General features: G+C 24.3%; 1 protein-coding gene across 1 annotated transcript in view; it reads left to right on the forward strand.

Moving 5' to 3' along the window:
* Positions 1–562: 562 nt before the first annotated feature.
* The window catches only part of LOC112603400 (A disintegrin and metalloproteinase with thrombospondin motifs 9-like), an 87,263-nt gene continuing 74,912 nt past the window's right edge, over positions 563–12,913 (forward strand). The window contains exon 1 of the mRNA XM_025351938.1: positions 563–1,138. Coding sequence (XP_025207723.1) covers positions 949–1,138 — 190 coding nt within the window. The 5' untranslated portion in view covers positions 563–948. The remainder of the gene's footprint in view (positions 1,139–12,913) is intronic.

Genomic DNA, 12,913 nt, shown 5'->3' on the forward strand with positions numbered 1-12,913 from the left:
GGTATTCGAGTATTTTAAACGGGTTTAAACAAAAAAAAAAAAAAAATAAAAAATAATTGTTTTCGGGTTATTTGGAAAAAATTCAGAGTCACTCCGCGTCGATTCCCTCACGAGCTAGAGAGCGGGCGACCGCGACAATGACGACGATTTCGACGATGTATTACGCGTATGAAAAAATATATTATACTAAAAATGTACCAAAATAATATCACATATATTCGCATACTTGGGCAATAATTTATTACGCACGTAGTAGCGTGGACATAACGATAATATTGTACGCAAAACGAATTATTATTATTCATACGTACGCGCGTCTAGTCGTTGCGAAGTGCATCATCGCATTACACACAACATATAATAATAATTATATACACAATAATATACCTACCTACGCGTGCACATGACAAGATTCGCAATGAACTTGTACCGCGCTTGTACGTCCCCCCGCGGGGGGTCATCGTGCGCGATATATAGACAGTCTGGCGTCCGCGGTGGTGGGGGCATTGGCGGCGCGCGCGTGCGGTCCGTGTCCGTCTCGTCCAGTCGGTGGTACACGCGGTCTGTGCCGGTCCAACTCCCCTACGACACGCGCGCCTCGCGTGTTTTCCCTCAAAAATTAATAATACCGCCACGAATCAAAGTCGCAGTCGTCGAGGCATACCTTATTTTCATGCACCCCGCACAATCCAATAATAATTATTGTCGTTATATAATATTATTATGCTACATCGTATCGTCGGTATTATGTTGAATTCGAAAATTTCCCGTCCAAGCGCGTGTCGTTGCATCCGCGTCACCGTTTCGTACCATAGTTCTTAATTTGATTTTCGTTTTTATCCCGCCTCGTCAGCGGCCCTTTTTTTTCGCATTTTTTTTTTCCACCCGAAATCGTCCGACGACGCCAATATAACATTACAATATCTCAACGGTGTAGGACACTACACCATGTGCTGCCCGAAAACGTCGGCTCGGGCGCCGACGGCCAAGTGGCCACTGATCGTGGCGTTATCCGTCATGTCGGCCGCGATCCTCGTGGCCATGATCGCGTGGACGGCCACCGGCCATCTGCAAGGGACGTCCACCGAACGTTTCGACGGTACTGTAACCACTGACTTCGATGATGTTTCGCAACCCGGTAAGTACCTACCCGTGTAAGCCTAAAGTATATTTATACCTGTCTCGCCTATACCGTTTAAGTTGGCGTCCATAAAATTTACGACTGATTACTGTATTGGGGGCCGTAAAAATAACGATAATAACAAAACATTAGCACTTACTTGCTGTGCAACTGTGTGCTTAATTTAATTCAAATGTGTAAACAAATCGAATTAAACAATATTTTATATATACCGTATACGCATAATGAGATCGATTTTATGATTACCATCGCACGCGTTTTTAATATTATTATCGTGTATGTTCATTAATCATTTTTTCAAAGTGTATAATTAATAGTAAAATAAATTCAAAAAATAAAAAACAAAACTATTTTTTAGTAAATTTAATAGATGAAAACCATATTTAGCTTATGTTATTTCTTTAAGTATAATATAATATGTTTGAAACATTTTGAAAATTAAGTATACCGACATATTTTATTTTTGATGTAGGCGTAATAAGGTTTTGAGAATTATATCTCTAAGTAGAAAATACACTATAGAAATTATACTTAGAGCTATTTAAAAAATTAAAATTTGAACTAAATTATACTCAATAAACGTAAGTGTAATGAGTCGCATATATTTTATAGCTGACTGAGATGTTGTTTAAAGGTATGTTAATAATGAAAACATTCGTATTTCTTATAGAATTGATTCTATCAGTTAAAAAATAACTATTGTATTTACCTATTTGGTATAATAAGTTGGATTTATTACAGTAAAATACCTATCTTCCATTAAGTATAAGAACATGCCTATCTACATAACGTATTACCTTATTGATGATTTTAACTAGGTAGGTAGGTATATGAACAATGATAAATAATTGCACATTTTATTTTTAAAAAGTTCATTAATTGCTGATTAATTTGTATAAAATATAAATTAAGTAATTAGATAGTTTTGAATGTATTTTTTGAGCTGGAGAAATGTCATGATTAAAATCTGTTGATACAATACATTTCTTTATAGATTTCTAATTTCAAGATATAATTTGTTATATTACTTATTTAGATTATTGGTTTATTAAGTAATTTTAATTTAAATTTAGATTTTGATAAAAAAATAACTTGTAGACTGTTTGAGTTTTAATTAACTAGTAAAAAATACGTACCTACTTTTCTGAAGAAAAATTAAATAGTTCATTATGTATTCAACTTAACTTAAAATTTGTTCGTAATATATTGTATTATATTGTTAGGTATAGTACTTTTTAAACAACATTTAAAAAACATTGCCAAAAACGTAATTATTGTATTCTTAGATTCGTTATTTATGTTATATAATACTGTTATGACCTAAATGAATAACCAATATAACATATAACTATACGTATGATCTATGTTTATGAATTTAGGATAATTATATAATATTATACATTATTACATTATGTTATCCATAATTTAAATAAACTAATGAACTACTTATTAAAAACATAAACTAAAGTTACAATAAAATTTTAATAAGTAGGTATTAATTCATAACGAATAAGTAATAACTATTAAGTATTGAAATTTTTTATTAAATTGCATGTAACATATTACACACGAATTACACAATTATATTTATATAAATTGCAAGTATTATATTATGAAAAATAATTAATTTGTTTGTTGGAAAAAAATGTTCCAAACGTTTGTAGTAGTAGCAGTAATAATAATAATAATAATAATAATAATAATAAAAACTATAATGTTTAATTTTTAAATAATGAAAAAAAAAAAAATTACGAATTATTAATTTTAAATTTGAGTTCAAAGTATTTTGAATATATTATTCTGAATAAATTAATTTTTTAATATATTATAATATGCTGAAAAAAAAAAATCTTTTTTTATTTGATTTTATATTGTAAACGGTAGGTAAATAGCATGTAAAATGTTGACACAAAAATAGATCTATTATGAATATTTAAGTATAAATATTGTAAAAAAACTGTTCGACTCCTAAAGAAGATATATAATTACTTTCTTTATGAGAACAACTAATAGTAGATATGTTCATATTTTTATATATTGATAATAGCTACAATTGACTATTATAAATAAATATGTTTTATAAATGATGATGACGCTTACCTATATGCTATATGTAAGACTGTTCCACAGACCTTAACAATAATATTAAGGAACATTTGCAAATAATATTTCAACTGATTCGGAAGCTTTTTTTTTTGTGAAATTGTATTTTTATCCTGGCTAAGAGCCATGCACAAACCTAATCATTTCTAGCAGACGTTTTATCGATGAAATGTTGATGTACTATTTTCACCATTTTAAATCCTTTCACTGCTATTCTTTTGATAATTAAAAGATAATTTGTTGCTAATTGTAATAATTAATTTTCAGACAGTTAGTTATATTATAATGGCTTATTAAAAACTTATTTTATTTTATCGTTAAAAAAAAAAAAGAAAAAGAAATATTAAATTATTAAATAATACTGAGTGATCTAGATTTTAAAGGATCTGAAAAAAGCTATTTAATCTTATGTGTTTTAATTATTGTACCTAATATGTCATTAATATATAATTAATTATTATATCATGATATATGTATGTATCTTTATTCATTAAGAAATACACTTTCTCGTATCGTAAAAATTAAATAGAATTAAATTTCATCACAAAATTAACAAAATATATGAAGCATTTATGACATAAAATATCTGATTCCATAATTTAATGTTGACTAGTAATTTATTCGTTTCATAGAAAGCAAAATATAATATTATGTTTATAACATATGTATCATATTTATTATGTTTTCAACACATCTTCTAAGTTATGCAAATATTAATATTTTTCTGGATTTTATTATTTATAATGATATATCGCGTCGACAAATTTTGTTAGTCTGATTGTCCGACACTGAATGTAATTTTAAGAGACAACTAGGAGACGTAGGCGTGGCTTGCACGGTCGCTAAAATATCGTTGTATGAATAAACAACAAACTGTTTCCATTCAATAAGCAGACACAGCACACTAAGTTTAAGTATACATTTAGTTGTAAATATATGATATCGAATTGGCAAAGAATAATAGGTATGCTTTATTTATAAAATATTCTTATGGTAATCAAAGTCGTATAGAAAAGTTTTATGTTAATATTTAAATTGCTATTGGAAATACGTTAACTTAGGCTGTTGTTATTCAATATTTCAATATGAGTTCATAAAAAAAAAACATCTGTAGTTGTTTTATTTCCAGATTGTAGTATTTGAAAATTTAATTATTTATAAAATGTTTATAATTATTTCTAACTATTATAAAAAATACTAAAATTATTTTTATGCTGAAAAACGTATTTAGAAGTAATTTAGTTTAGAAAAAAATCAAAAATATTAATAAAATTTAACCAAAAATAATCATTTAATTCATACCATCGTACTTTAGTTTCTAAATAAAATACATAGACTTTTGTTTTATTTTATTGTCTTATATTTTCATACTTCCACTCACCTTATCGTTTAAAATATTTAAAAGTGCATGTTAAAACAATATAAATAATTACCTTAAAAATTATATTCTGTAAAAATATATCGAATTATAATTAGTAACCTTTCATCTTCGATATAATTTTATTTTATAAAGTTTAAATTTTAATGGCTAGTATTTTAATAAATATGGTTATTGACATCAACTTCTAATATCACTTATAGCTATAGATTTAGTACGCAGAAAGTCTATAGGTAGCGATTTTATAAAATTGAAAAATATAAAAATTTATTTTGAAGTTATAGTTTTATATTTAGATACCATAAAATATTTAAAAATAATAATACATGATGGTACAAAAAAAAAACAAAACAAAATGTAGAAGTTACAATATGACATTAATGATATTAAATTAAACGATGAAAATAAAATAACATACCGTGATCTTTTGATGATAATATAAAATAATAGTAATGTCTTGCGTTTATAACTAAAAAAATATCAAAGTAATAGACCATCGAAACTTTTTTAAAGTGAATTATAAAATAGGTATCTTTATATAAGCTAAAATTTATGAATTATATTGTATATATTATGATATCATAACTTTAATCCATCATAATACATACATACTTTACGGTTTATGTAATTCAAAACATGTCAAGCAAGTTACATAATTTACATGATTGATATTATTAATAGACAACTGTTTTAAGTTTAATGACAATAATGTATGTGAATAACGTATTTAACATAGGGGTAAATAATGCATTATTATGCAGTTGCATGTTGCATTACAAATTGCAATTAATTAAAGTTGTTTAATATCATTCAAAATTAGTATGAAATGGGGATCTTGGGACGTAATTCGTATGTAGTTAAATTTGCGTTTGTACAATAAAAGTATTGCTTATTATAGATAATCGGACTGTAGTAGGGTTTTTTTTGTATAATAATGGTAAATGGAAAAATTTAAGAGACTTTACTATGGAATCTATGAAATAATTAATTCAGAATCTTCATAATTAGGAAAAATTTATTATTTTTAATTAGAAAATGATATTTTAAATTCTTTTTTAAAATGTTTAGTTGTTAAAATAGGAGTATATTCTTTATCAAATATTGAAATAGAAAATAGACCTTTTTTTTGACAAATACATGATTAAAGTAATAAGACAACATATTTTGTCTAATAATTGTGATAGACGAATCGTCATTTATGTAAAATCAGTTAAAACGGTCTAATATATTTCTATGGTTATTAATAATATAATATTCATAATTATCTATAGCGTCGAGATATAATTTCATGTTCTAGGTTAATATTAACAATAATATTTAAGTTGATAATATTCTATTACGTAAACAAAGATTTGTCAATAAAATAATTTTGGCGTTAACGAATCATTATACCTATAAGCCTATTAATATGTAGGTTAATTAGATTTTAACATAAAAATATATGTTTATTATTATTATTATTATTTTATTTTTTTTATAATATTTTTGCTTTAATTTTTATTCTATACTATTTCTGCGCGCTTAGGTTAGGTTAATTTATTTTTCACCCAGGAAATTTTTTACATTCAATAAGTCCATTGTTATTTTATAGCTTTATTTAAACACATATAAATATTTTTTAATTATATTACGCGTCACATAATAATTTCGAATACCACTCAAACAGAAGTAACTGTAGAACGTGAGAAATATGTTCACCGAACGAGTTACTAAAATATACTTATGTCCAGTATTATAAATTTATAACAGTATGACTTTCGTAACTGCATCTGCGTGAGGTTGGGACATTGCATATTATACTTACGCGCCATATAACACACTACGGCACACTGGTACTGCGTTTGTACATTAACGGCTGTCAACGCGAAGTCAGCGGATTGCTGACGCTGAACGACGGCCCTAAACGTATTATGCGCACGAATGCAATTTACGGTGGCTAATTTTTTTCTTCGACTATAGCTTAATTAAATACATATAATGCTATTTATATATACAGGATGATTCGTTAACATGACTACAATCATTTTCATTTCAATTTTTTTTTTTATTTATAGAATTAGAACTTTGAAAATCTATTATTGTAATAAGTGTATAACACATTTAAAAAAAAAAAATATGTTTTATTGTTTACTATTTTGTAGTGATTTTAAATTAATTGTTTTGTTGAAAATTTATATTTTTTAAAAAAAAAAACCATTTTTATTATCATGCATTTAAATTTTAAAGTTTATATGTATAAAGCAAAATATCAAGGGCATGCACCCTAAAAAAGTTGTAAACCACCTGTTCTCTACTCATAAAAACTTTAAATAATAGTTATTAATAATAATGATAATAATAATAATAATAATAATAATAATAATAATAATAATAATAATAATTTATTTAGTATTCGATATTCATTTTACACTTCAATTATTTTAATAAAGTATTTTTGCTTCTGAAACTAAAATTACTGATTGTTGTTAAAAAAAAATTATATTTTTTTATATAGAAATATTGTGTTACATTACTATAAGATACTTAAAATTGTATAAAAACATTTTTTCTTAAAGAAATCTACAGTTCACTTAGGAAATTTCTGCAGTCAGTCAAATGATTCACTCCGTATATATATTAGGTACCTACATTATGTATATAATTTTAAATAAAAATGAAAAAAATAAAATATTTTCACTGCGAATTCAAACAGATTTACATTTCGTGCGTGTACCTGACATATTATTATTATTGCTTTAGTGGATAGAATTGGATATGTTTTCATGACAGTGAAAAAAAACGTATGTCGGTTTCATTGACAGTTTGACGATGGTATACGACGTAAACTACGTCTTGTTAATATTCCTTTTCAAAGATTCGATCGGTGTAGTGTTATTTAATGTTTTCTATTTAAAGTTTTCTCTTCCGATATGTGGTAATGAAATGGTTTTAACGATCACCGTCGATGATTTCAAATATTTTACAGCGATATTGGAAAATACCTAATTAGAAAGACTAGAAGAAAAAAATTCTGGTGATATAATAATATATCGTTTGTATAATTAATAAATAATGATTATACAAACGATTAAATTACTTAAAACGAATAGGTATTAATTATTTATATATCAATTATTTAACTAATATTAAAAATTTGAAAATTGTTTCATGTATTTTCAATTAATATTTTAAAAGTAAAAGTATAATTGTTTATTAATTTAGTAATTTACGTCAATGTTATTTTTATCGCTTTCTAACTAATTTAGATATATAAACATTACCTATCTAGCATTATTTATATTGAATGTTTTAAATTTAATTCTAATTTATTTTTGCATGTAATTTTAATGAAGTTGAAGATACATTTTGAAATTTCAAGTAGAAGTAAAGTGTTTGAATTAAAAAAAAATATATTGATTATCATCATAATATATTTACAAATATTACTCATGAAAATAATATGTAACTAAATAGAGGAGATGATTATTATAGGTATATTAGTATTTAGTATATTAGGTTTAATTAGTATACTAGCTTTTAATAAGATTTCTTATTTGCATCTTCTGAAATAGAAATAGAAAAATAATCAATAAAAATCTCACCACACATCATAAATAATTTACTGGCAATAGTATAAGTAATATTTTGCTTTTATTTTAAATGAAAATAAATGCTATTTGTTCCTTGAAATTAATGTAAAATAATTTAATTAAAATTGTTATTTTTATCATTAAGTCAAGAATAAGTAAAATGTGTTATCATAATATTATCAGCTTATAATTTTTCGTATTTATGTAACTGTACGTAAACTTACTGAAAGCAACGTAATAATAATTATTTTATTCAAAAGATCTAAAAGTAAAGTAATTATTATTGGACCCACACAAACAATACACAAGAAAATAATTAGTTTTGTGGTATGATACAGTTACAAAAAGATTAGGCTTATTCTCAAGTATTAAAAATTAAAATGTATTATTTAAATCAAATGTGTATACACAAATAACACAATACGCATAGGTAAAGTTTATTGTGTATGATGTCTGCAATAGGTTCAGCTTATACTTAATTGTCGTCATTGATAATGCGTTATAATATATGTGTATATATATATATTATTTTATTATATATTGTTTAAAAGTAGTCTATGTAAGAATGTACAATTACACTCACCATAACTAAATGCTAATTTAGAAATTGATTTTGTAATTAACTTCTATCAAATGAAAATATTAGGGTATGCATATATATATATATTGCATACACATATCGAATGTATTGAATCTTTTTAATAGTGAGTCACAGAAAGTAATACACATCACTAAGGTTATTATTACATACTGCAATCACATACGAGCTGATTACACTTTAGACCTAATAGTTTGAATGTTATACTTATATTTTTTTGTTTGTAACTGACTTGTTAGTTAGAAAAATATTTTTTTTTAGAAAGTGATAAAGCTTTAAAAGTTCTTTACAAATCTATTGATTTTGATTCAAGTTTGCAGTTCGTTCTTTTGATATGTTATTATTCTCAAATCTCAATCTCTTCTGTAGTTAATAGTATAGTTACTAGTTTTACAAAACGTAAGGAAAGATTACCAATAATTTATTGTGGAAATATTTTTATATTAATGCAAAACCTGAGCACCGCGGTCTGTATAATTGTTTTTCGAATGTGTATTGATCGAATAATTTATATTACAAATTGAACGTTAATAAACTTTAAACTTAAGAAATACTTTTAGATGCAGGTGCAATAATAAATACTTTTAAATTAAAATTACAATTTTTAAAATAAGCGAATAATATTGTTTATATATTTTGCTGTACCCATAACCACATGCTAAAGTGTTTTCAGTAAAAATTAATATTAATATCAATATATTTTATATTTTATTCTTTCAATAAAAATAGTTACTAATTGCTATAAATATACTTCTCACTAACTATTAATATACCTAGTAAGAAATATTTATGAAAAATATTAACTGTTTAATGAATAATATTATTATATACGTTCGTAATCGTGGCATTATTCTACATAATATCTCAATGTAGTATGAATTAAAAATAGTCAAATGTCAGATGACATACAATGTCTATACCTCCCTAATCCACGGTGAGTAGTCTAAAAGTTATTATTTATACACAGAAGTCTTACATATGACTGTAATTTGTTCACGTCAATGATTAATGGTCAACAATGTAAAATGGACCAAAAAGAATAAAAAAAAACAGCGGGAGATGTACAGACAAAACAACAGGTTTCATTAATTGTTTGGGGTTATAATACGCGGTAGGTAGTAAACAAACGGATACGAGTTTACCCCGTGTACAGATGATGATACATAGACAGGAGGAATATTTCGTAAAATGTATAATATTATGTATGGGCGACCGTTGAAAGAACATAAATCATGTAGTCAGAAATTTAAGAAATAATATAATATTTTACTTTATAATGAACGTCGTATGTGAATAAAGTCATTTTCAAAATAAAGTTATTTCAATTTAATTTGTTGTATACTACTCTTTATTATTATATGAGCATTGAGTGTTCATTACGTATGAATATATATTTTTTAACCAACATTACAATTTATGTCATAAACTTACAACCACATCCGGTCGATGAAGAATAGAAACTTTAAATTTTGTATGCTTACAACTCGATTTTTCTCATCAGTTAGTTTTTTTTATATTTTATTTCCTTAATAATATTGTAAATACATATAGTACATAATATTTTCTTTGCTTACTTTTAGCAAAATGGAAATTTATGCTTAACAATAAAATTATTAGAAATATTTAAATATTCATAGTACATTTACAATGATTAGTTATATATTAAACATTTCCTATAATTAAAAAAATATGTAATCGTTTAGAGGGCGTAAAAACATTTGTTTTACTATTTTATAGTTTTGATAAGCACACACACACACACACACACACACACACAAAATAACAGAAAAATTATAAAAAATTAAACAACTGTAACTAAATAAAATGTTTTTAGTATATAATGTTAATCATATAGATTATAGGATATTCTATTTTTTAATAATTTTATCTCTATAAAAAAAAAAAAAATTGTACTTTATAATTTATTTGGAATATTAAACATATTTTAATATTTAAAAATTGAAATCAAAAAATATAATTTAAAACAATTTTGTCTTTTTTGAATGAATACGTTATATAATCAGATTATTTGATTTGACGTAAAATACGAGTACAATTTAAATATTTTTAAAATCTAATACAAATTTAAATTAATTAGTAGTATTCATATTTTGATAAATCTCTATATTTTCTTTTATTAACTTATTCATAAACGTAGACAAACAGTGAGTTACCATTGTGTTTATGAATATACCTATTCTACTGTACAAATAAAAAATAAAAATGGTACTAATCTCTTAAATTACTGTATTTTTGACATTTATTATAATGAAAACAATTTTCGCATAGTGATATTTTATTTTTGTAATTTAATCGAATGTAGATTGTATTTTACAATATTATATAAAGATTTATTTTTCTGGTTATTAATTGTTAATTAATTATTTAAATCGAGATTATACATTGTGCATGATTTTATACGAACCTATGTTTTAGATATATAGTAATTAGTTCAATAAATACTTTTCATAGATTAAAATTCATTCTATAATATCTTTCTCAATCTTTGAGATTGTTTATATACATATATTATATTATATAATATATTATATATGCATATAGTTTTTTTTGTTTTTATAATCTAAGCAATATTATTACACTAAGTGTGTAGGTTTCTAGTTTAATATGACATATGTACCTATTACACATATACTAGTATTTTTAGAATATTGTTGTATAAGAATAATGAGTAATCACAGTAGTTCTTATCTCCGAGTTCTGACTTACATACGTACATAAATTATTATACTCTGATATTATGCTGAGCTGCATAAAAAATTGATTAGTTTAATGGTTCACTAAAATTTAATGGATCAATTATAGAACACTAAATAATTTTTAAAGAACTATTAGCTTTCACTACCTATTGATTGATTAAGAGCTTATTAATAGTTTATGCAAACCAAAATTAGACTCATCATTTTTAAATTAACTATTCGATAATAAAATTAAATTGACTATAGTATATTATTGTACCATTATTGTTATGTATTGTAAAATAAAAATATGACTTTTATTTTGGTTGAAATAAAGCTATTAACCAAGGATGTTTTTGTTTATTTTAAATAAAAATATATATTTAAATAATAATTAATAGAACTAAACAATAAATGTAACACTAGTAGCTTAATAGTCAAAGTGAAGTAATGATTAGTTAAATAAAATAAACTGAGTGCTTACATAATTTTTATTCACCTTTTTCAAAAATGCCCGTAGTGTGTGCAAATTGTTATGAAATGTTCTGGTACACAAAGAACAATTAATTGCTATCATAACGAAAAAAGACCGTTAACTTTTATCAGATATTAAATGAGTCCACTATGTAGCTTAAATAATATTTAATGAGCATAAAAAATACACGTTATCAAATAATTTGATTTTGAATTTTAATACATATTTTTCAATATTTTTAAAAAATCAACAATTATAAGAAATCAATATGAGTTAAAATATGATTTCAATAGTTTATATTTTCAACAAATTTTAATTTTATTTTTATTATACCTTATACCATTCAATAATAATATTATTATAACATTATAAAAGTTTTTTTTTTTTTTTTAATATCAAAAATGATTTAATAATATTAGAAATATTAACCATTATAATTTAAGAGTGTGTAATATGTGGTTTCACAGTAGGTTTTCAAATGATAATAGATAAGTTTAGATTTTATGACCATTTATTAACCATTCACATCAGCCAAATGTATTTCAGAAAGTCAATATTATTATAATTATGTTAAGTCATTTAGTTTTACTGGTTGAAATAGACTATTATGTTAATTATATTATACTATATTATATTCTATAAAATAAGTGTATAATTTCGTAGTATTTTGTTGAATGAGATCTAGAGTCCAATGAATGAATGAAAAAACAATTTCTTAATATTCAGCATAATGGTCAGCGTTTCATTATTACTTAGAACCAGCAGTAAAAATTATGAAAAAGGAGAGAATAATTACTGGCTAAGCCAAAATTTACACATAGTGTTATTGAATTCGTCCTTAAATAAAAAGTGATTACTGACAAGGTCAAGTGTGACTATCACAATTAGGTTCGAAATTGGATCAAACTTCAAAATTTGAAGACATTAATTTATTATATACTAATTGAAAATAA

Source organism: Melanaphis sacchari, unplaced genomic scaffold (genome assembly GCF_002803265.2).
Source record: "Melanaphis sacchari strain LSU unplaced genomic scaffold, SCAv2.0 Contig107_pilon_pilon, whole genome shotgun sequence".
Taxonomy (NCBI): Eukaryota; Metazoa; Arthropoda; class Insecta; order Hemiptera; family Aphididae; genus Melanaphis; species Melanaphis sacchari.